A 25,697-nucleotide genomic window follows, 5' to 3' on the forward strand; every position below is an offset into this window, starting at 1 on the left:
TGTATCAAAGTACTCCTGAAAATAATTTTAAAATATGGGTACCATTGGGAAATCATATAGGTAGTCCTCATGTAACAATCATAACTGAGACCAACAGTCTCATCATTAAGCAGCACTATTAAGTGAAACATCACATAATCATAATCTACAAACGTAAGTTTTACTTCAATTGTTAAGCAAACCACCTGCAATCATTAAACATGATATCCCATCTCCACAACTTGCAACTTACTGTTGACTTTCCAGTTGACTTTGCTGGGCGGAAACTGACTGGAAATGTTACAAATGGCAATCAGGTGATCCTTGGATGCTTTTTTCAACACCATTATAAATTAGAATGGTCACTGAACGAGGCAGCAGTTAATTGAAGAATATCTATACAATAACGGAAGTTATCACTTCCTTTCCTATAGCAATTTTTTTCTTCAAAAAAAAAAAAAAAGGAGCAAGAGAAAAAGGGGAGTCCTATGGCCTACCTGCATTTGACAATCAGAAAAATAAATGAAAATAAAATGAAATATATCACAGGAGAAATTGTACTGTAGAATAGGTTATATTAGAACTTGGTAAATGCAAAGAATTCTTAGTTTGCTCTTATTTGTTTCCTCAAAAGTCTCCAAAGGCAGGTTGTGTGAATTTCTTGGGAACTGATTTGTGAAATCTCAAATAGCACTAAGCCGATAAAATGAAATATAAATAAAAATACTTGACATATTCAGAGTGATATATGCTTAAACAGAGAACAAATTGCAGAAACAGTATTTGTATTTGATTAATTTATTAGATCATGGACACAGACTTACTTCTGCATCAGTCAATGCAGCTACAATTTTAATAAGAGACAGCACCACTTCTGTGGTTCAGATACAGTGTCTTATGAAGTAGTGAAATATTAAAAGAGGAGGCATTATCCAACATAGCCACTATGAAATAAAAGTAGTATACTTTTCTCCTCCCCTGAAACCAACCTTTCAGCATACGCTATCTTCACAGGCTATTCTCATCTCAACTATAGGGAACATGATTGATCTGCATGTTAAAACTAAGATGCTGATTAATGGTACAGATTGAAGAGAAAGAGGGAATGATCTTCCCGTTCAGAGCTATGTAATTGTATTGTACTGGGAGCATTATGCACTGCCCAAATGAGCAATGACTTTTAACTTTGTGAGGAAGTTGTATAGCCATCCTTCCTATTGATTGATACAGTAATTATTGTCCCCTGCAAATGAAAAAGAAAACTGAGAAGCAACAGTTCTTGAAAGATCCCACTAGGAGAGAGCAATTTAAAAAAAAAACTTTTTATATTTTTTTAAAATATAGGAAAATGATCTGCAGCACTGTTTCTCAATCTTGGCAATTTGAAGATGAGTGCATTCCAGTTCCCAACCAGCCGGCCGGCTTTCTAAGAGTTGAAGTCCACATATCTTTGCCAAGGTTGAGAAACACTGATCTACAGTATACTTATCATCATATGTCACAGTCTTTGGAATTTAGGTGAATGTGAAGTATTTGACTGTTTAATGTGAAAGTTATCAAAATGACTTAAAAATGAAACTCCTCCTAATGCCACATCGAGAGTTCTCAGTTATTTAATAAGGGCAATAAAATTATGAAAGAATATTACATGCAAGTCCTGTAATGTAAGAATTTTTGTCTTTAAAACAAGTCCACATGTGCCCTTGCAATGGACTCAAGAATTCTTTCACCACCAACAAACTAAACAAATTTACTTGAAACACTTGCAAAGAAAAAACTCCAAAAGGACATTTTCTGTGAAAGGGAAAAATCAGATTTAAAACCAAAGCAGCAATGCAACAGACTAAAATTCTGGTTCTTGAAACTACAGGAATTACTCAGTAGTGTTTCTGCAGTAAATAGAAATGAAACTGCTGAGCAGACACTGTGTGCATGAAGATTGCAATATCCAAATTTGTGTGCATGCACAGACACAAAACTGCATTGGGAGCCATTTAAGGATAAGGCACCATGAATGAAGCTTGAAGCATTTGCTGTTAAAGAAAATAAACATTACACCCCTTATAAAAGCCTTTTCCTTGGCATATTTGCACAGCTGCAGTGAAAAATTGATATATTTCAACGAGAAGGGTTGCATAAAATCTGCTAATTATGGCGAGAGTTAAAAAGCTACAAAGGCCTTCTCCTAAACCTTAAAGAATAAGAGAAAATCCCAATTCTTAAAACTCATGTTCGCAACATCTGAAACTTACAATTACAGGATAGCATGACACACAGTTCTTTGCAATGGTTCCTGTTTTTGTACTGGTAGATGTAATTAGCCTTCACAGCATCACTGTGTATCTCTTGTACATATAGAGATTTTCAAATCTTCATTGTATGGGCTTATTTGTTGATATACAATATAAAACTATAGAATTGCCTCAAGAAATCAAACAGATAAAACTTTTAAAAATTCCTGGATCAGCTAAAGAAACTAGATATTACTGAATTGACATTTTGATCATTTCAGATCTTGAGAAAAGGTCAGATACACTGTGAAGAATAAAAGTATATACTTTGTCCTATACCATCCTTAAAAATAGAGGTAAGAAAAGAGTGTAAAACGTATCTTAATATTCTACTTTAAGTTGCACTAAAACAATAGCAAGTAAGAAAGAAGACTGGGATGAAGACTGACAAGCCACAAATTTAGTTTTCCAGATACAAACAGATTTTTTGAGCAAGGAAGACTGTGTAAGTTCAAAATCGACAAAAGGCTGTCTCCCTTAAGATGGATCTCACAGATGATAGACTACAATTGCCATCAGTTTTAACAAATTCTTGGCTAGAATTATTGGATGTTGCAAACAACACAAATGGGAGGGAGGGCACTAGACTGGTGAAACTGATTTATAAGAGAATTAAGATTTTTACCTTGGTAATGCTAGCTGGAAATATATGGTTTCTCTGAATGTTTTCAGAATGTGTATGAAAATGTATGTGTTTAAATTCACCTTGTACAAAACTCTTGCCTTAGTAAGGAAAAGCAAATACATCTTGTCCACTTACGTAATTAAACCACCAAATAGCTTGGCCCAGGGAGGAGTATGGGCAAGAGGCAACAAGAAGAAATAAAGCAGCGCTTTAACATGCAAGTATGACCCTATGCCTCTTGTATTCAGTTTCCATTTGACTGCCATTTCAAGCTTAAGAACCCCCTTCACAGTGCTTCCTAAAGGATATACTTACTGGAAGCCAACATTATACAGAACATAATAATAAAAAAAAATACCCTTCCCCAAAATGCACAGTGCATTTAACTTCTCTTCCCAGCGAGTTATGCTGGATAAGATTTTAATTTTCTTCCAGAAGAAAAAAAGAAATTCCTCTGACCAAGCATTAGTCCCTCAACATGAGAGACTGCCCAGTCATTAACTTAAAAGCAGACAAATTTCCATCATCATTAAAAAAAAAAAAAAAAGTAGGTGGTAAAGGAATTTTTGTAGTGTATGGCTAGCAAGCCTACAAATTTTTTTACAACATACAAAATAGATCAATATTTATCATTGTAACACAAATTTTCCAACGCCACATTTTTAAGAGTAAACACACACAATAATTATAATAAATCTGGTACCAATCACATAACAGAACTACTGTATAAGGCAAAACATCAACAAGCAATCTAGGCTTGATGTTACAACCACCAGAGCATGAGATAAGATGAGAGGAAAATTTTGCTTCTGCTTCAGTCTGCTTAGTGGTGTCTAGTCCAGAATTGGGCATTTCTACTGCTAGAATATGCTTTCCAACAGATTTATATGGAGAGAGATGGAGAGGGAGAGGGAGAGATGCATCCCCATAGGGGACTCTTCAGCAGTGTAAACTACTGGGTTGAGAAGCAGATGTGCAATCCATACTTGGCCTTTTTCTGATATTGGAAAACACCAAATGTAAATGCCTCCTTTGATCTCAGAGACAAGGCCAGCATATCAAATTTCTTATGACGCCACTAAGAGACCTAGCTGGAATTAGTGGCACTCTTGCAAAGGATTTAACAACCATCCTAAAAGTCACAAACATGACTGACAACCCTCCACCTCATAAAAATGTCTGTGCAAGAACCACAGAAAACTTTGTCAATTGTGTACAACCAGCAAAAATAAAATATGAAGGGATTTCACCAGTTTCTATCACTTTCAAAGTTGTTTCATTGAAGTAGGTACTAACCACTAAAGATCAGCTTTGAGCTAGAACAAAATGGTGTGTCATTTAAAAACTGTAACTGGAAGTCTGCCATCAAAGGTATGTTCCCCATTACTAGACCGGAATGTATGCCAATGGGACCTTCAGTCAGTCAGTGACGCTCTTCTTGGGATAGGTAGTAGCCAGGGCCCATCCACTTCTCAGAAAAAAATAGAATACTTCTCATTCTTTTGCCATCCCTCAGCAATAGATGGTTACATTCTCAAGACTGATTATGTCTGAAAGATATTCATAGGATAAGACAATGAAGTTGGGCATTTCTGTTAATGAGAGCAAGATGGATCTTCTGAAGACACAGGACATTCAAGCATTAGGAATTCTTCTAACAAGTTGGAACCTAATATATATTTTGTTCTATACTGGTGTAGCATCTTCAGTGTATTATCTATGGCCAGCATTGTATTGCAACTAGTTTGCTATAAAATAGTTCTTCATCCCCAGTGCTTGTCAGGACATTGTTCTTTTTACTTTAAGGGGTGCTACTGCCTCAATATCAGTCATGCCTTTTTTTAATACAACACAGATATCAATGATGGCTATTAGACTTTACAATCTGTTCATCTCTACAATGGTATTTTTTATTCTGTAGAAACACAATCCCATTTTGAGAAGCTTCATTTAGGATGCCAGCTATCTTTTGGAGAAACTGACAATCAAAGATTATGAGTCCAGATCTGCAGGACGAGAACTCTGCCAAAACATAGCATGGTAACTGCTTTACTCGCCCCTTTTGTTGGTGCACTTCTATAGATACTGCTACTCTTATACAGCTTCATCAATTTTTAAACTGTCTTTAAGACATGCCATTTAGTTCCTGCTTTAAGTTACAAAGTTTAATAATTGAGTATGTAGTGCCTGCAATGAAAAATGAAGCAGCCATTTCAATTCTTTTCATAGCACAACCCTCTAAAAAAATGAATGTTTCCTAATCCATACAATTTCCTTCCTTATGACAAACTAACATCTATAAATAACTGCTTCAACTTGGCCCACAGTTTTGTTGTTCTGTTTGGTTTTCTTTCCTGGGAAACATTCACTCTTCCCTTGTTCTTGAACTGTAGTGTTTATGAAGTGGGGTTTCCCCCCCTTCGTGGCAAAGACAGCAGGAAAGGTAGGAAATTAGTATTGATCTGCAGGAATATTCTCACCTGGCTATGCCCACAGATGCCTTTTTATATCAGGGAATGAAATGCATAGACAAAGTTGAGTAATGATAAGTCCATCCAGGTTCTTGCAATTAAAAAAAAAAGTAGGAATGTATTTTTCATGCAGATTTTTAAGGAATGATTTTTTTGGAGGCGGGGAGAGAATTTAAGAACAAGTCTTATTTGTTTTGGTGCTAAGCAAAAATGCTCATTTGTTGTTTTTCACCTAGGGACAGGAGGCAGAGGAGGGGCCCCACGAGTAGCTGAAAAGATAAGAGAGATTGTTAATACATGGGTATTATACATCCAGGTGCTTCCTTCTACCGGAACTATGACCACCAAACAAAAAAGACAATAAAAATGTTACATGGATGTTATCATCCTAAGAAAATTAATTAATATGTATGTATGTATGTATGTATGTATGTATGTATGTATGTGGGTGTGTGTATATATGTATATTCATTTCATAAAAAATGAAAGGCCTATTAATGTTACCAAAGTATTTATTGTCACTTTTTAAAAAAATTAAATACCTGCTTTAATTAACATATCCTCCTACAAATTTTTCATTATGTAAAAACATGAGCTCCTTTGTCATCCTTATTGTCTATCTGCTTCAGATACCTCTATATCCATCTAGGTTTCTAATATCTTTCCTTCTTCCTTATGAAAAGACAAAACCCAAATGCACAGCTCAATAATTCCTAAACTTTTTTTCTCAATGTTTCTCAATGATTCTGGTGAGCTTACTATGGTGCCATGGCAATTTGAGAACTGTGGGCATAACATATATAAGGTTGCACAATTGGCATAATTTGGAACAATCAAGAAACAATCACCAACAGTAATTGGGACTGGGAACTGCATCACTAAGTGACATGGTCATAAGGGGCAATGTCACGTGACTATGCCAACTTGTGATGGCTATTCCAGCAATTCCCAATTGGCATTGTTAGGCAACTCCCACATGATCACCATTTGTGACCTCTTGATAGTTTCCCTTGATTTTGCTTAAAAGCCAGCAGTGAAGGTCAAAAATGCTAAACATGTGACAGCGGAATGCTGCAGCAGCCAGAAGTACAAGAATTTGTTGTAAGTACCCCTCATTCAATGCCATCCCAACTTTAAATAGCCACTGAATGAGTGGACTACCTGTAGAAGTAAATTAATGATAAATACAATTTGACTCATACTGTTGGTGGCAGCATTTTTGTCTTATGGATTGTCCTTAAATCACTGGTTAAGCCTGCCAGTTTGTAAACTGTGAGTGCAATGTGATGGTGTACTACATCAGTTTAGTATTTACCTCTGTTAGTTTTGCTGGGATAAATTCTCTGGAAATATTTGAATTCTTCTGGAGCTGGGAAATCTTCAACTGGATGAAAAGAGTATTTGGATTCAAAGTCATCTGCAGAAGATTAAAAAATAAAAAACAAAAAAAAATGGTGGCTTTTGGTAGACAAAACTGAAGGTCACACCTGTCTGGTCTTGCTGTTTTTATCATTAAGGCTTTGGGTGAATCTTGTGCAAGATGAAAAAGGCCAACTAACATCATGAGATAGTTAGACCTCATAGATAAAAGATTTGGGCCACAAGTCAGCAAGATGTCATCTGGCACCTAAAGTAAAGAAACTATTGCCACTTGGAATTGCAATTCAACAATTAAAGAGTTACATAAAATATACATCATGTTATTTGCATTTCCAGACAGTTTTTGATCAGAATATCAAAACAAAACAAAATGAATAAAATGAACTACTTCTATATGTATCTCACATATTAGATTACAGATACTCAACTTTTAAAAACTACTTTCTTGCAGATACAATATGATCAACTTTTGTATTCTATTGTAATTAAATTTGGTAGGTTCACTGGACTAACAGATTAATTTCAAGCATCAAATGTATATAATTTGATACCAATATTTAAGGCAAAAATGTTACGTTTTATAGATGGCTCCTAACATCAAGCAGCAGAGTTTGATTTTACCACTATATCCTCAAAAAGAAAAAAATTCTGGGGGGCGGAGCTGGCGTCGCAATGGTATGGTGGGCGATCTTGAAGCTCCAAGATCGCCGTCGATATCTTCGCCTCTGGACGGTCCGTTTTGGACCTCACCGTCCTGTAGAGACGGTGATAGTGGAGGGTACATCCTGCTGATCCCAGGGACATCACAAAGTCCCTTGTTGATCCAGGAGAAGCCCTTTTTTCCGGTGGCGAAGAGGCAGCCATTGAAGCTGCTGAAGTTGGGACAGCTCCGAAATGGAAGAAGTTGGGAAGAAAGTGTGTTGGTTTGGTGAGATAAATTTTAAATATATTATTTGAGAGAACGCTCTGAGGTCAAAAGAAAATGAAAATCAAAGACAGAAGAGGTTAAGCGGCGGAATTAAGCCTAAGTCTAATGTAACTTTTCCTATTTTTTAACATATTTTTATTTGTGGATGTTTATGGAAGTTTTTACTTTTTAATTTCGACTGGACTGTATTGGACTGGAGATTTCCATTTTATCTACTTAACTACTAAATTCTTAGTGCCTTTTTGGTATAAATTTTCTCTTTGGTCTATTTTCCGTTTACTTTTTTCTTTCTCTTTTTGTTTTATTGTGTACTGAATATAAGAAGGGAATAGAAAGTGGAGATAATAAGTAACACTGCCATCTAGTGGACTTGAAATATTGTCTCTTTTTTTCCCCCCTCTGGTTCAAGAAAGTAACAACTGTGTTACTGTGTTACACTCCAAAGACTCTGAACCTATTTATAGATAAGATAGTGGGAAGAGCATCAAAGACTGTTTACATGATTGTTTATTCAGGTGTTCTTCTGGGAAACTATTAGTGGCAGGAGTCTGAGATTGAAAAGAAGAAGATTGCAGTGACTCTGGAAAGAGAGCTGTAAATAATTATTTGAAATTTAACAAAAGAGTTTTGATTATTATACAATGGTGGATCTGCCTTTCAGTCAGAAAGCTTGTTTTCTCCCTCTCCTCTCCTCTCCTCTCCTCCCCCCCTTTTTTGGTGTTACTTCTCCACTTCCCCCTTATTTAATTATTTTTAGTTGGACTGTGGCCTCTTGGAGGATTTTTAACTTTTTATACACATATACCTTATTGTTTTTTTCCCCTTTTCTTTTTTGGCCTTTTTCTTTTTCTTTCTTTCTTTTTTTTGATTGGAGATTGTTAATTTGATCAATATCTCTCTATTTAATTGGATTAAGGCATATAAGAGCCTGAAGATCTTTTTTCTTTTTCTTTTTCTTATTGTTACTTTGGACAATATCTGTCCTCCATATAAGTGGAAGGTATAGAAGAACCTGAAGATTTTCTACTTGTTTGAATTTTTTTTTCAACCATTACACAGAAATTAGTAGAAAGGCAACAGCTATTGGTTCTGCTACATCGACTCCTTCCTCTTCACCATCTGGAGGACAACGATCAATACAGACGATGTTGCAACAGGAAAGGGAGAAGGAACGAGAGAAGGAAAGGAAATAACATTGCAGATGATTTGGCAAGGAATTCAAAAAATACAATCAAGAGTAGAGAATATTGAACAGAGAACAGAAAATATTGAACAAAGAACAGAAAAAATTGAACAAAGAACAGAAAAGCAGATGAAAAAGTGGAGAATATACACCAAATGATGAAGAAATATGAGGGAAGATTCCAAAAAATTGAAGAAAAGGAAGAACAAAGGAACAAAAAAATCAGAGATATTGACAGTATATTGGATGAGGTTGAATGAGATAAGAGTGGAATGGGATGGGAGATGGGCAGATCAGAATTTTACCTCAGATTTCAAAATAAAGAAGAAGAAAAGGGAGTAAACTTGGCAGAAAAAATGATAGAAATCTTAGCAGAAGCACTAGAAATTAGCATTAGAAATTACTAAAGAAAAGATGATGGATGGCATAGATGAGGTATTTCGAGTCTTTACAAGATACACAATGAGAAACAAGCTACCAAGAGAAGTCCACATAAGATTTACTAAGAAATCAATTAAAACGCAAATACTGCAGATCACAAGAGAGAAAACATTGAAAATAAAGATAAGGAAATTGTGGTTCTGAAACAAAAACCGAGAAGAGTGAGGGAGATGAGAAGAAAATATCATTTTCTGACCAAAATATTACTTAAGAAAAGTGTGAATTACAGATGGCTGATATCAGAAGGCCTTGCGTTTACATGGCAACAACAAAAATACAGAATAGATTCAATTGACAAAGCAGAATTATTCCGTACAGAATACTTTAGAGAGAAAGACGAGAAGACAAGAAGAGAAGATACATTGATTGAACTACATGAGGAAAGCATTGCAACGACTGAAAAAGAAGAAGGCGCAGTGGATGGCAACGTGGAATATAGAGAACAACGTGAACCGAGATCTACTAGAGCAACAAACCCTTCTTATAAAATATAAATATGGAAGAGAAAAAATTGATTACAATAAACATAAATGGACTTAATTTAGCTATTAAAAGAAGAAAGACATTTCATAAATTAGAGAAATTAAAGTTTGATATACTTTGTTTACAAGAAGTATGTATTAAAAAACAGCATGAACAAATATTGATATGGCCAAAATTAGAGAAAATATTTACTTCATGTTTACTTCAATGTAAGAAAAGAGGAGTTGTTTTATATATTAGAGACACAATCCCAGCAAAGCAAATTTATTCAGATGATGATAGAAGAATTTTGATGGTTGAAATAACAGATAATAATATGAAAATACTTTTAATAGCAATATACGCTCCAAATGAGAACCAAGAAATTTTTTATAGAAAATTACATACAAAAATAATTGAACTGGATTATGATAATATTTGCTTGATGGGAGACTTCAATGGTATAGTAGAGGAGAAATTAGACTACAATACACAGAAAGCAACAAAGCGAAGTAGAAAGATTCTTCCGAAATCTTTCTTTAAAATGATAGAGGAAATAAACTTAAAAGATGCATGGAGAGAAAGAAATGCAAAAAATAGACAATATACTTTTTATTCAAATAGACACTCATCATAGTCTAGAATAGACATGATATGGACGACAATGGAATTGACTTTTAACATAGAAGAAATTGACATAGAAGCAAACACCTGGGCAGATCATTTATTTGATTTATTTATTTATTTATTTTATTCAATTTGTATACCGCCCTTCTCCTAGTGGACTCAGGGCGGTGCACAGCCAGAACTAAAACACATACCAATACAAAATTTAAAATTATTAAAAGAATTACATACTTTGGCCCAAATTTAAAACAATTCGAATTAAAACCCATTGACAGATTAAAAGCTAAAAAGCTAAAAAAAAAAAGGGGGGGGAGGGTTTCACGCCAGCCCTGCTTGATGGAAAAGAAAAGTTTTCAGGGCACAGCGAAAGACCCGGAGATCCGATATCCTTCTTATCTCCGGGGGCAAATCGTTCCAGAGGGCAGGAGCTGCCACAGAGAAGGCCCACCCCCTGGGGGTCGCCAGCCGACATTGCCTGGCTGACGGCACCCTGAGGAGTCCCTCTCTGTGGGAGCGTACTGGTCGGTGGGAGGCTATCGGTGGCAGAAGGCGGTCCCGCAAATACCCAGGTCCTATGCCATGGAGCGCTTTAAAGGTGGTAACCAACACCTTGAAGCGCACCCGGAAGACCACTGGAAGCCAATGCAGCTCACGCAGGAGAGGTGTCACATGGGAGCGACCCCTCGCTCCCATAATCCCCCGCGCGGCCACATTCTGCACCAGTTGGAGCCTCCGGGTACTCCTCAAGGGAAGCCCCATGTAGAGAGCATTGCAATAGTCCAGGCGGGAAGTGACGAGTGCCTGAGTGACTGTGTGTAAGGAGTCCCGATCCAGAAAGGGACGCAACTGGCAAATCAGGCGGACCTGATAAAAAGCCGCCCTGGCCACGGCCGTCATATGCTCTTCTAAAGACAGCTGTGCATCCAGGAGGACGCCCAAGTTGCGAGCCCTATCCGTGGGGGCCAATAGCTTGCCCCCAATAGCCAGCGATGGCACCAGCTGGCTATATCGGGATGCCGGAAGCCACAGCCACTCGGTCTTGGAAGGGTTGAGTCGAAGCCTGTTACTCCCCATCCAGATCCGCATGGCCTCCAGGCACCGGGACATCACTTCAAGGGCATTGTTGGGATGGCCTGGGGTGGAGATGTACAGCTGCATATCATCAGCGTACTGATGGAACTCCACCCCAAAGCCACGGATGATCTCACCCAGCGGCTTCCCCATAAATGTTGAACAGAAGGGGCGAGAGGACTGACCCGAGGCACCCCACAAACAAGGCGCTTCAGGGTCGACCTCTGCCCCCTGCCAACACCGACTGTGACCGGTCGGAGAGATAGGAGGAGAACCACCGCAGAACGGTGCCCCCCCCCCACTCCCAACCCCTCCAACCAGCGCAGCAGGATACCATGGTCGATGGTATCAAAAGCCGCTGAGAGATCTAACAGGACCAGGACAGAGGAACAACCCCTATCCCGAGTCCTCCAGAGATCATCCACCAACGCGACCAATGCCGTTTCCGTGCTGTGCCCAGGCCTGAAGCCGGACTGGAGCGGATCCAGATAGACAGCTTCATCCAGGTACCCAGGAAGCTGTCGCGCCACCACACTCTCAACAACCTTCGCCAAGAAGGGAAGGTTGGAGACCGGACGATAGTTAGCCAAAACAGCCGGATCCAGAGCAGGCTTCTTGAGGAGGGGCCTCACCACCGCCTCTTTCAAGGCGGATGGCAAGACACCCTCACTCAAGGAAGCTGGAGCCAGCCTCGTGTAACCTCCCTGGAGACCAGCACCAACCAGGAGGGACACGGGTCCAATAAACATGTGGTCGCGTTCAGCCGCCCCAGTATCCTGTCCACGTCCTCGGGAGCAACAGGGTCGAACTCCTCCCAAATGGCAGTCTCAAGACCGGCACCCATCATCCCGTCTGTACCTACCCAGTCAGAGATCAAGCCTTCCCAAATCTGAGTGATTTTATCGTGCAGATACTGGACAAAATCCTCAGCACGACCCTGCAAGGGATCCTCCCGCGCTCCCAGATGGAGGAGGGAACGGGTCACCCTAAACAGGGCGGCTGGGCGATTATCTGCCGATGCGATAAGAGCAGAAAAATAGTTACGTTTTGCCGCTTTTATCGCCACTAGGTAAGTCTTAATATGAGATCTTACCAGTGTTAGGTCGGATTTGGAGCGACTAGATCTCCAACTGCTCTCTAGGCGTCTTTTCTGGCGCTTCATCTCCCTCAGCTCCTCGGAGAACCAAGGAGCCAGGTAGACTCGGCGACAGGTCAGAGGCCGCACAGGCACAACTCGGTCCAAAGCGTCAGCGGCCGCCCTATCCCAGGCGGCCACCAGCTCCTCAGCCGAGCCATGAGTCAGAGCCTCAGGAAATGGCCCAAGCTCCATCTGGAACCTATCAGGATCCATCAGGCGCCTGGGGCAGAACCATCTGGTCTGTTCCGCCTCCCTGCGGCGGGGTGTGGCGGTTAGAAAGTCAAGCCTAAGAAGGGAATGATCTGACCATGACAAGGGCTCAATCACTATCTCCTCTATCTCGAGTTCATCCACTGCCCAGAGACAAAAATCAGATCCAGAGTGTCTCCTCCCGTGTGCGTGGGTCCATAAATTAATTGGGTCAGGTCCATGGCCGTCATGGAAGCCATGAACTCCCGAGCCGCCTCAGACGCTTCGCCGACAGACGGCAGGTTAAAGTCCCCCATGACCATAAGCCTGGGGATCTCCACCGCCACCTCGGCAATCACGTTGAGGAGCTCGGGCAGGGCCGCCGACACGTGGAAGGGAGCCAGGTACGTAATCAGCAAGCCCATCTGCCTCCCTTGTCCCCACTTCACAAGGAGGAACTCACATCCGGCTATCTGAGGTACAGTGGCCTCCCTTGGGGCGAGACCTTCCTTTACTAGAACCGCCACCCCCCCACACCTCCCCTGGGACCTCGGTTGATGGAATGCATAGAAACCTGGAGGGCATATCTCAACGAGGGGGACCCCCCCTCCTGGCCCAACCAGGTCTCCGTAATACCTACCAGGTCCAGGACACCCCCTCATGAACCAGATCACAAATGAGGGGGGCTTTATTTACCACAGACGTGGCATTGTACAACATCAACCAAAGGCCCAGGGCCTGAGGATCTGAACCACCCCGGGTGCGAGATGAGCATTGAGGGCCGGAGCACGCAAACGCTCGCAGATAGCGAGTGCGTCCTCCCCTAACACGATATGGCGCCCTGCTCCCACCATATCTGCCCCTCCCACCCACGATGTCGATGGCAACGCCCTCCCCAATATGAGAACTAGCCCCCCCAGCTCCCCCCGACCCCTGTGGGTTACCCCCCAAACCCACCCTACTTGCCTACCCGGGTCCCCTTAAAATTTTCGCTAAAAATTTTGTTAGAAAACCTCTCAATCTATATCCTTTAAAACCCTTAAAACCCTTAAAATCCTTGTGCCACCTCTCGGGGTTCCAAGACCCGTCCTTAAGGTAAGTTTTTGCAAGATCATAACCCAATGACAATGAAATGGAAAGGACAAAGGAGAAGATCTAGTTGGACATTAAATAATACAGTACTAAAAGAAAAGGAATTTGTACAGAAAATAGAGAAAGAATTGGCTTTTTTTTAAAAAGAAAATAGAAAAGAGGACATATCAATACAAAATCTTTGGGATACAATGAAGGCCTATGCTAGAAGTTTGATAATAGACTATGCAAGGAAAAGAAATACTAAGAAAAGACAAGCTTATAAAACATTAGAGGATGAACACAAGAAACTCGAAAAAGAATTACAGAAATTTCTACAAATAAAGGACACTAAAATAAAAATGGACACAATTAAACATAAAATGGGATTAATAGAAAAAGAGGATTTAGCAAAAAAAAGTGCCAAACAGAACTATTTTGAAGACGCAAATAAACCAGGTAGATGGTTAGCATACAAAATGAAAAAAGAGAGAGAATCAAGAAAAAAAATACAACTAGTTGATGATCAAGGGCAAACTAGATATGGGAATAAAGAGAAGAAAAAAATTATACAAGATTATTATAGAAAACTGTATGAGCAAGAGAATATTGAGGAGGAAAGTGTTAAACAATACCTGCAGAAAGCGAATCTACCCCAGATTTTTAAAGACACAGAAATGATGTTAGAAGGAATATAACGATGATGGAATTAACTGAAGCACTTAAAAAACAAAAGAATGGGAAGGCACCAGGCCCGGATGGACCGGGTGGACTACCAGTGGAATACTACAAGACATTACAGGAATCATTGAATCTCCCATTGTTAGAAGTTATGAATGAAGTCATGTCAAAGATGAAACTACCCAAGTCATGGCCAGAAGCATATATTACACTTATTCCAAAGGAGGATACTGATCCACAACAAATCAAGAATTATGGGCCTATATCCCTGCTAAATTCAGACAATAAAATCTTCGCTTCAATATTGGCAGAAAGACTTAAAAGATATCTAAATAATTTCATACATTCTGATCAAAATGGATTTCTGCCAAAAAGACAGATTAAAGATAATATGAGGATAATTCTGGACACTTTGGAATATTATGAGGCACATCCTGAAAAACAAATGGCTTTGATATTTCTAGATGCACAGAAAGCCTTTGATAATGTGAGTTGGCAATTTATGTTATGACAGCTGGAGCAGATGGGCTTTGGTAGAAAATTTATTCAAGCCATAGAAGCCATATATCACAAACAAACAGGAAAAGTAATGATAAACAGAAAATTGAGAGAGTCTATTGAAATAAAAAAAGGAACAAGACAAGGTTGTCCACTATCACCTCTGTTGTTTGTGTTAACATTAGAAGTGCTAAACAGAAATATTAGAAAAGAAAAAGATATAAAAGGAATGAAAATTCAAAAGGAAGAATACAAATTGCAAGCATTTGCAGATGACCTGGTTTTTATTCTGGAAGACCCATTAGAAACAGCAATTAAACTGATGGACAAGATAGGAGAATATGGAAAAATAGCAGGTTTGAAAATAAAGGCAGAATGAAGATTTTGACAAAAAATATGTTAACAAAACAAAAAGAAGAACTGGCGGAAGTATTGAAGCTGCAGGTCACAAATAAGGTTAAGTATTTGGGGACATATTTGACAGCAAGATGTAGTACACTCAAAGAGAATAATTATAATAAACTCAAACAACAAACTCAAACAACAAATAGTGGCAGACTTGACAAAGTGGGAAAATTTACAACTATCATTAATAGGGAGAATATCCACGATTAAGATGAATATACTACCTAGAATTCTATACTTGTTCCAGGCAATTCCAATTAGGTTGGGGAAAGATTATTTTGAAGATTTAGATAAAATAGTATTGAAATATATTTGGCAGGGAAAAAAAGCGAGGATAAAATTAAAATTGCTGCAAGATACTAGAATAAGAGGAGGATTTTGCTTGCCTAATTGGGAATTATACTATCAAGCGACAAATTTGAAGTGGATCAAGGAATGGATAATGTTAAGAAATACTAGATTATTGACTCTAGAAGGACATGATTTGTTGTTGGGCTGGCACGCGTTTTTATAATATAAGGGAACAAAAACATAGGGGCATTTTAGAAGACATTTTATACGAGAGGCCTTGCTGGGAGAAGATTAAAAGACAACATTATTTAAAAATTCCAGTCTGGTTATCAACTATTGAAGCATTCTCATATTCAATAACATTTAGAAAGGAACAAATTGTTAGATATAGTGAATTATTGAATGAAAAGGGTGAACTTAAATCTATGCAAGAATTAGAAGAACAAGATATAAAGATGAACTGGTTTTCTTATTTGCAAATACATTCTAGATACGATAAAGATTTTAAGACAGAAGGTTTTTATGATAATTTGACTAATTTAGATAAAATTTTAACAGGTACTGATGAAAACGTAATTAAAAAACTATATGGATATTTATTAGAGGTTAAATTGGAAGAAGAACAAGTCAAAGAAACAATGATTGCTTGGGGGAAAAATTTTGGACATGGGATTGATTTAGAGAAATGGCAAAAATTGTGGTCGCAAAATTATAAAATGACAATGTCAACTGCATATAAAGAAAATTTGTATAAGATGTTTTACAGGTGGCATTTACCCCCGACGAGAATAGCCAGAATGTTCAAGAATAAATCTGAAAAATGTTGGAAATGTCATCAGATACCGGGTTCATATTACCATATGTGGTGGACATGTGCAGAAGCCAAAAGATATTGGACTAAAATCCACACATGGTTGGAAAAAATGACAAAAAAATACATAGACTTTAAAACAGAGATTTTTTTATTGGGGATTGTACCTGAAATATATAATAGAGAATTGAGATATCTGATTGTGAATGTATTAACAGCAGCTAGAATTGTGTTTGCTAAAAATTGGAAAAATGAGAAAATACCAACGCAAGATGAAGTTATTAAGCAAATAATGGAATGTGCTGAAATGAGCAAATTGACATTTGAAATTAGAGAACAAGATAAACAATATTATAAGATATGGGACTTACTTTATCAATGGTTAGATAAAAAAATATGGAAATGAAAGAAGATAGAGATTTTTATAATACAAGAATTGTAGAATTATATAAAATATAACATAAAGATGTAGTATTATTGGATCGATTTAGTGATAAAATGAATGTTATAATATAAATTAACTCAAATCTTAGAATATTTTGTACAAAATGAGGGAAGAATAGCTACAAATGATAAATGAGGACAATAATATATTGATATATATTAGATCGATAATATAAGAATTTAGGTAAACAGTAAACTATGAATATGGGGAAGATGCACAAAAGACTTGTAACCAACCGACACACTGTGTGTAATTGAAGATGGTTTTATGTTTTTATGTATGTTTGTTTAAAATAAAATAAAAATTAAAAAAAAAAAGAAGAAGAAAAAATTCTCCCGACTAATCTAAATATTTTTATAGTCTTCAGAATTAAACAAAGAAGATTAGTAACAGCTATTCCCTTCTGGGTAGTCTAGAATCTTGAACATTTCCCTATTCAACTTAAATGTCAAAGAATCCTACCAGGACAACAATAAGTCCTGATAAATAAATCTTTTTACTCACCCAAATAAGACCTAACTGTAGAGATAGAGTCCCGATGTCCATTTCTCATTGGTGGGGGAGGAGGGGGTGGTCCAACTGGTGTTCTGGTAGGAGGAGGGGGTGGTTTTCCACGGTTCATGGGATCTGAAGACCCATGTGTTCTGTAGGGTGGAGGTGGTGGAGGTGCATCTCTTCCACCATTTCGTATCATGGGTGGTGGTGGTGGTGGAGCTAAACAGAAATTCTCCAAGTCAACAAAGACATAGACTAAACTGCAAAATCATAGTTATTTTAGCCATATTTATTGAGTAAGCTACAAAGGCCAGATACAAACATTTAAGATATATTATGAAGAGATATGGTTCATAAACATTGGTTGAGTTTACAACTGAAATCAAACAAGCCAAATCATTGCTTAATGTGATACACAAACTACTGTACCTAAATATAGCACAGACAGCCCAATTCTGAAAATAAATTTTTGGTAGCCAAAAATATATGATGTGCACAACTAAACTGGCTATTCATTTTCCATTCATATTTTCCATCATTCACCATGCACGCCATTAAAAAGTTCTGCCTTGCTCTGTATGTGCTATAGAAGTTTGTATCCACAATACTGAGGCAACTCAGACATTTGATTTTAATCCTGACAGATTAAGTTTACAGATTTGGTGAGTGCTATGAGTAGGAGGTATAGCATTTTAGAAATAAATAAGATAAATACATAGCATGAATATATCACCACTCAAACATCCTTTAAAGCAGCTGTGTCTTTTCCTGGAATCAGCTGATTGCTCTTTACAATCACCAAATGTTTATGTAATTTATTTCTAAAACATTTTCAACTGCACATTTCTGAACTCTCTCATTTCAGAAATGAAGCATGATTAGGACACAAAACTAATTAATCATATGATCCATTCTATTTTAAACTAAAGTTTGCACCATGTAAAGAAACGTACAATATCTGACACTTAGTGGCTCAGATTGTTTCTAAACCAGTCATATAACATTTGGGAATATTTCAGTAATATTGCTCCTGCTGGATCTAAGCTTTTGTAAAATTAAAAGTTGCTTCTGTTTTAACGTAATCAGACTGATGACCTGCCTCATAATGGATTCCCTATTTTGGGAGACTTGCAATGAACACTATACTCACAAAATGAAATATCCAATCCTAGTTCAAAAAGACTTGGTGAAAAAACTGCTCCACCTCCCTAAAATGTAACTTTTCAAAATTTTTCAAGGAAAGCAGCATCCTTCATGGATAAACTCTCTATTCAATCATTGATATTGTCCAGTTAAAGCATCAAGTAAGCATTTATGATATTACTATCAAGTATTCAAGTATTCATCTCTAAAATTCTTACTGTCTCCCTGAGGGACCAAATTTAGACCAATACTGAAGATGAAGAGCCTGACAATGAGAGAACTGTGGCTAGTCTAAGTATTCATAATGACTTTGTGGTTGGACAAAGAATTTCCTAACTCATGGCCCACACTGATGTCATCAAATTTTAGCACTCCAAATAGGATTTTTTTCAGAAATATCAAATCAATAATTTTGTGATCAGCTAGAGCCCAAATTCCTAAACGTGCCATTAAACGTTGCTATATAGATTCAAATGTCCAAAGTCATTTGGAGATATTTTCTAGTTATAATCCTTATTCCATAACATAAACATTATTTTTCTTCTACAGGGAACTTCTTTGCCAATGGCCATGTCTGTGAAACCAGGGCAATTAGCATCTTCTGTAAATTTACCTCTATATATCCAAATTAGAAGATATACAGTAGCTTTCAAACATTTTTGAGTGCTAACACTTCTGTTTTCAGACAGTAGATGTTGACTGTTATCAATTCCACAACCTACCGTATTTTTCTGACTATAAGACACTCAGGACTATAAGATGCACCTAGCTTTTGGGGAGGAAAACAAGAAAAAAAAATCTGCCTCTGCATCCCAGCAATTTGTCTCCTTGCAGCAAACAGCTTGGTCAGCTTCAGCACAGCCTGATTTAGCACAAGCAGCTGATATGTGGTTGGATTGGCCTCCCGGAATATTGACAAGCAGCCGTTCCAGGCTGCAGGGATCACCGCAGCCTCTGTGTGCCCCATTTTCGGGCTCCATGCGCTCCGTTCGGCAGTGATAGGTGGCGGGGATCACCGCCACCTGGAAAGGGCCGAAAACGGGATGCGTGGAGGCCAAAAATGGGGTTTGCGGAGGCGATCCCCGCAGCCTGGAACAGTTGATCGTTGGTATTCTGGGAGGCCGATCCAACCGCCAATCAGCTGCTTATGCTAAATCAGGCTGTGCTGAAGCTGACCAAGCTGTTTGCTGTTTGTTGTTTGCTGCAAGGAGGCAAATTGCTGGAGGCAGAGGCTTAAGGGGGGGCTGGTGGGTGGGTGGGGCTTTGGCAACATTGCTCTATAAAATACACAGACATTTCCACCCACTTTTGGGGGGGGGGGTGAAGTGCATCTTATAGTCCAAAAAGTATGGTATTTTTAAGTTGAACGGCACTGTAAAAAATCTCTTACCTGCACCTCGGCTTGGTGGATCACGGGCAGGAGGTGGGGGGCGACTATTTTGTAAGGAAGGAGATGCTGAAGGAGGAGGGGGAGGTGCCATACCCCTCCCTGGACCAGGTGCCTTTCTATGTAAGGAATTGTGTCTCTGGGGAAGCTCAGGAGCAGATTCATTAATAGGGCTGGCAGGGCCATTAGGGACACCAGGAGGCTGTCGGTAAGGTGGGGGAGGGGGTACCAAGGATTGGTTCTGACTGCTTGGTCCTGACCGGATATTTATTGGGGATGGGGGTGGCTTGATGGGAGGAGGAGCTGGTGGTCCATCACGATTTCCTGGAAGCCTTTGACCTGGAGTTGGTGGCAATGGCTTCTCACGGTTGTAGGAAGGTGCTTTGCTATTATGCATAGAATGTGGAGCAAGAGGAGCATTGGCTCGCCGTCCAGGAGGTGGTGGTGGGGGAGCTGAAGAGCTGTGCTTCATACCAGTGCCACTAGCACTGTTTGGCCGTGAAAGATCTGGCAATGAAGGTCTCTGCATGCGTGGAAGCTCTGGGGGAGAAGCTCGGCTATTTTCAGTGTCATCTTGGGGTCGGGTGCTGATAGCACACACGGGAGGCCGGGGTGCAGCTGATCTACCCCCAGGACCCTGATGTAGTACCTTCCCAGAGGAGTTGTCTGGAAAAATAAAATAAAAAGTGATATATAAAATCAGCTAAATGGATCAAAGCCTATACAGATAGCTCTGCTGTGAAAAAGTTACTTTAATTCTTAAAGGGGCAAAGCTCATAGGTAAAAATGACCGTCCAATTTAATAAGACTTACAGATCTGCTTGAACAGAGATTATATCTAGTGATAAATATTATTCCTAATTGCAGATGATTAGCAGATTTTAAATGCCTAAACTTTATTATTTCCAATAAAAGGAATAAAAGTAAAAGGAATAAAGATTCAAATATAGGGCACAGCAAGGGAAGTCAAAACATGTTTCAAAACTGTTAAAAAAAGGTATTTTTAAAAACATCACCTGAACTCTCTTTTACTCCCATGGGTCGTAGTTTGGGGATACCACCTTGGAAAAGGCCCACCTTTGTCGAAAGGGGAGATGTAGTAGAATTATAGCTGCTGCCACTCTTGGATTCTGGAATAAAAGGCTTCCATGTTATTTAACTTGTCAGATTTTGTAACATAAAAAGTTTATTAATTACAGCTATTGCAAGCAAACCCCATAACTGCTAGGCCTACCTGCAACTAATGGTATTTGAGATTGCTATTCAAATGTCCAAAGTTTAATATATTTTCCCCTAGAATGCTTTAAAGATATGTTCTCTTTATTCTTCAATTTAAAATGCAAAATTCAGAAACATTTGTTTCTAATGTTTACTACTAATGTGTAAATGGTTGGACTTTATCGATATTTTAATATTAACCTAAAGACTTCAGGCAGTTTACATTCTTTACTATTGTGCAGAGCTGGACTTAGTTTGCCCAGCATCGAAAGTTCCCTTTGGAAAGTCTAAAATAACTTTTAGTATACACAATAAGTATAGGAAACACAGTGGTGCTGAGTAGAAATTCCAATGGTTAAACTATAACAGTTCAAACTCCACAAACTCTTTTCTTCCCTCCTTCCTAAATTAGAACAATTAAATTCGAAACGATCAAGATAAGCATACAATAACAGCAGAATCAATTTGGACACTATGTAACAAGAAATAACCAGAAGAAAACAAAGTAATTTGTGGTCAGAAGTACGGCGAGAGGGCAACAGATTGTATCTTAGTGACTTAAATAATTATTTACGGTACTGGACTAAGAACAATCCATCTCATAGGCTGATCCAAGGATAATTTTACTGGAAACAAGTCCTCAGCTAATTGCCTTTATTTAATTTCTGGACAATGCTCTCAAGTGGCTGGAATTCAATTATTTTAAACATTAATTCCCAAATTCTGTCTGCATTGCTGACCTGATTCACACATTATGGGAAATGTTGCTCTGTCTAATTATAATTTGTTGAATAAATTCCAATTTCTGGGTTCATAGCACAGGCAAAGCACAAATAGAAATATATGAACCCATCCTTTAGACACCCATGTCTAAAGAGCTACAGATTATTCCCAAAAGAAAGGGATGACTGGGGATAATGCAACACCTTTCCTTTAACTTGACGACAAAAATCTTCTCACAGTTGCTTCATTCACCTACTTACTTTCAAGGATAGGCGCACTGCGATCATTAACTTGAGCCACTTTTTTCAATTGGGCCCCTTTACAAATGTCTTGTAGCAGAGCATTTCTCCCTCGCTGCTCATCTCTGCTCAATTTTGGTGCTTCTGTGTTTGCCTGAAAGGAAATATTGCACCAAAAAAAAAATGAAAAAAGATTTCTTATCCCTTGGCAGCCTGCGATCTTTTGTGAAGATCACAAAAATCGTTCATTCATACCACCTAAAAAAAAAAGGCTGCATGTAATGAACTGCACACTTTTGCACAATTCTATAGCCAGGAGGCTTGTACTTCTACAGCTAAAAATTTCTTATTGTGGCTTAGAAAAGGCTTTCAAAGAACCACTTTCACCTCATCTGCAACTCCTACTCTTTCCATTATTTTTATCCATCAACCTACAATAAATATTTCATTCTTTGGTCCATTTGTGTGTATCTGCAGCATTGCAATCAAATCACTCTTGGTGGTCAATCTATGAGCACCTAATATATTTAATGTCATCTCTCAGGATCCATCCAGCCCTACTTCTTTAAAACATGTGAACTAGAGCAGTAATAGGATACATCCTGAAGGATCAATATAAAAGGTATATAATTGTGGTCTTCATACATACAGTGCATTCAAAAAGTATTCAGACCCCCTTCACTTTTGTCAATTTTGTTATGCTGCAGCCTGATTCTACAGTTAATGAAATTGATTTTTTCTCATTAATCTATACTCAATACTCCATATTGATAAAATGAAAATAGAATTTTAGAAATGTCCGTACATTTATTAAAAAGAAAAAAACTAAAATATCACATTGGCATAAGTATTCAAACTCCTCATTCAGTACTTTCTTGAAGCACCTTTGGCAGCAATTACAGCCTCAAGTCTTTTGGAGTATGATGCAACAAGCTTTGCATACCTGGACTGGTTGGATGGCAACAGTCAGTGGACAACCATTTTCAGGTCTGTCCAGCGATGTTCAATAGAGTTCAAATCAGGACTCTGGCTAGGCCACTTTAGGACATTCACAAAGTTGTCCCTAAACTATTCCTGTGTTGTCTTGGCTGTGTTTTTAGGATCACTGTCTGTTGGAAAGTGAATCTTCGGCCCAGTCTGAGATCCTGAGGGCTGTGGAACAGGTGTTCATTGATGATATCCCTGTACTTTGCTCCATTCAGTTTTCCCTCAATCCTGTCCAGTTTCCCAGTCCCTGCTGCTGAGAAACACTGCCACAGCATGATGCTGCCATCCCCATGCTTCACTGCTGGGATAATATTGGGCAGGTGATGAGCAGTGCCTGATTTCCTCCAGACATAACATTTAGAATTGAGGCCAAACAATTTAATCTTGGTTTCAACAGACCAGTGAATCTTGTTCCTCAAAAATCTGAGAATCCTTCCGGTTCTTTTTTTACAAACTCCAAGTGGACTTTCATGCATTTTGCACTGAGGAGAGATTTCAGTCTAGCCACTCTGCCTTAAACCCAGATCGGTGGAGGTCTGCAGTGAGGGTTGTCCTTCTGGAATTCTGCCCCATCTCCACACAGGATCTTTGGAGCTCAGAGTGACCATCGAGATCTTGGTCACCTCTCTTACTAAGGCCCTTCTCCCCCAATTGCTCAGTTTGACCAGGCGACGAGCCCTTGGAAGAGTCCTGATTGTGCCAAACTTCTTCCATTTGAGAATTATGGAGGCTACTGTGCTCTTAAGAACCTTCAGTGCAGCAGAAATTTTATTGCAGCCTTCCCCAGATCTGTGCCTTGCAATAATCTTGTCTCTGAGCTCTGCAGGCAGTTCCTTTGACCTCATGGTTTTTACTCTGCTACAGTATGCATTTTCAGCTGTGAGGTCTTCTATAGAGAGGTGTGTGCCTTTCCAAGTCATGTCCAAACAACTTATCCCAGGTGCACTCCAATCAAGGTGTAGAAACATGTCAGCAACTACCAAGAGAAATAGGGAGCACCTAAGCTAAATTTCAAGTGTTGGTGCAAAGGATCTAAATGCTTATGCCAATGTGATATTTCAGTTTTTCCTTTTTAATAAATTTACAGACGTTTCTAAAATTGTTTTCACTTTGTCATTATGGGGTCCTGAGTGTAGATTAATGAGAAAAAATGAATTTCAACAACTGTAGAATCAGGCTACAGAGTAACAAAATTGACAAAAGTGAAGGGGGTTTGAATACTTTCTGAATGCACTGTATATGAAAGTGCCTTATATTTTTATGTAACTTGGTGTTATCTACTTAACATATATAAATTTTAGGAATAGGTTTTTCCTAGTTATGCTACCTGAGCATAGTGATGTAGGACAGAAACTGGACCTGACTCTCAGGGTTTGGATTCCCTTTTTATATTCCTTTAGCAACAACTGAAGCACTCTCCAAATGTATGAATTCCCATTCTCAAAATTCTAAGCCAAAGCCATACTGACTGGGACTGGAGCCAGAAATCTGCATATTTGGAAGATACACAAGCTGATGTAATCAATAGAAGTAAAGATTCTTTGTGGTTAATCTATACCAGAGACAAAACAATATATAGAAGCAGAAGGACTACCTGATTGAAAGTTGGAGGTGGAGGAGGTCCAGGTGGAGGAGGTGGCGGTATTGGCATCTTTGCTCCACTCCCTTCTGGCTTAGTGTAAAAAGAATGTTTGATCACTCATAAACCTGCAGTGTTGGAAGGAAAAAGACAATGATTAGAGGACAGATGCAACAGAAGACGACTGCATTAAAATATACAGGTAGTTCTTGATTTATGAACACAATTAAGCCCAAAATTTCTGTTGTTAAGTGAGACATTTGTTAAGTGAGTTTTGTTCCGTTTTTCTTGCAACAGTTACTATGTAAATCTGGCTTTCCCATTGACTTTGCTTGTCAAAAGGTTGCAAACGATGATCACATGACCTGGGACATTGCAACTATCATAAATATGAGTCAATTGCCAAGTGGCTGAATTTTGATCACATGATCATGGAGCTGTTGCAATGGTCATAAGCGTGCAAATCATCGTAAGTCACCTTTTTAGTGTGGTTGTAATTTTGAATGGTCACTAAATGAACTTTTGTAAGTCGAGGATTACTTATATTGTGCACTGCTTCTACTGGAACATTACCTGCATTTATTACAGTTCCTAATTCAGTATCTTCCAAATAGATGATGGGCACTATTGACTAGAAGTCCTGGGAGTTATATTGCTTGCACATTTTGAGAGCTGAAATTAATTTATATATTAACTCATTTTATACTGTTTTCATATTAACTCATTTATAAATTTAATGATTATATATTAACTTTATAACATAATACATCCATTCAAAATAATTAAAATAACAAATAAAAGTTGAAAGTAACAAAAAGAAATAAGAAAATTGAAATTATTGCAAGCACTTGCTGAACTAACAGCATTACATTACTTTCAATATGTTAATTAAAAGTCACGACAATTGAAAATTCTTGGAGTTAAAATTCTAATACATTG

At 38.5% G+C, this 25,697-nt stretch overlaps 1 protein-coding gene across 3 annotated transcripts in view; it reads right to left on the reverse strand.

Moving 5' to 3' along the window:
- Positions 1–761: 761 nt before the first annotated feature.
- The window catches only part of WIPF2 (WAS/WASL interacting protein family member 2), a 37,610-nt gene continuing 12,674 nt past the window's right edge, over positions 762–25,697 (reverse strand). For all 3 annotated transcript variants that reach the window (XM_087892169.1, XM_087892171.1, XM_087892170.1), the window contains exons 2-9: positions 24,774–24,886; positions 22,214–22,346; positions 21,029–21,142; positions 20,016–20,678; positions 17,492–17,701; positions 6,682–6,783; positions 5,376–5,635; positions 762–4,445 (exon numbers count right to left, since the gene is read on the reverse strand). In XM_087892169.1, the coding sequence (XP_087748295.1) occupies positions 5,595–5,635; positions 6,682–6,783; positions 17,492–17,701; positions 20,016–20,678; positions 21,029–21,142; positions 22,214–22,346; positions 24,774–24,830 (1,320 nt within the window). In that variant the 5' untranslated portion in view covers positions 24,831–24,886 and the 3' untranslated portion in view covers positions 762–4,445; positions 5,376–5,594. The remainder of the gene's footprint in view (positions 4,446–5,375; positions 5,636–6,681; positions 6,784–17,491; positions 17,702–20,015; positions 20,679–21,028; positions 21,143–22,213; positions 22,347–24,773; positions 24,887–25,697) is intronic.

This window comes from Pantherophis guttatus, chromosome 4 (assembly GCF_059756535.1).
Source record: "Pantherophis guttatus breed Tessera chromosome 4, ASM5975653v1, whole genome shotgun sequence".
In the NCBI taxonomy this organism is placed as follows: Eukaryota; Metazoa; Chordata; class Lepidosauria; order Squamata; family Colubridae; genus Pantherophis; species Pantherophis guttatus.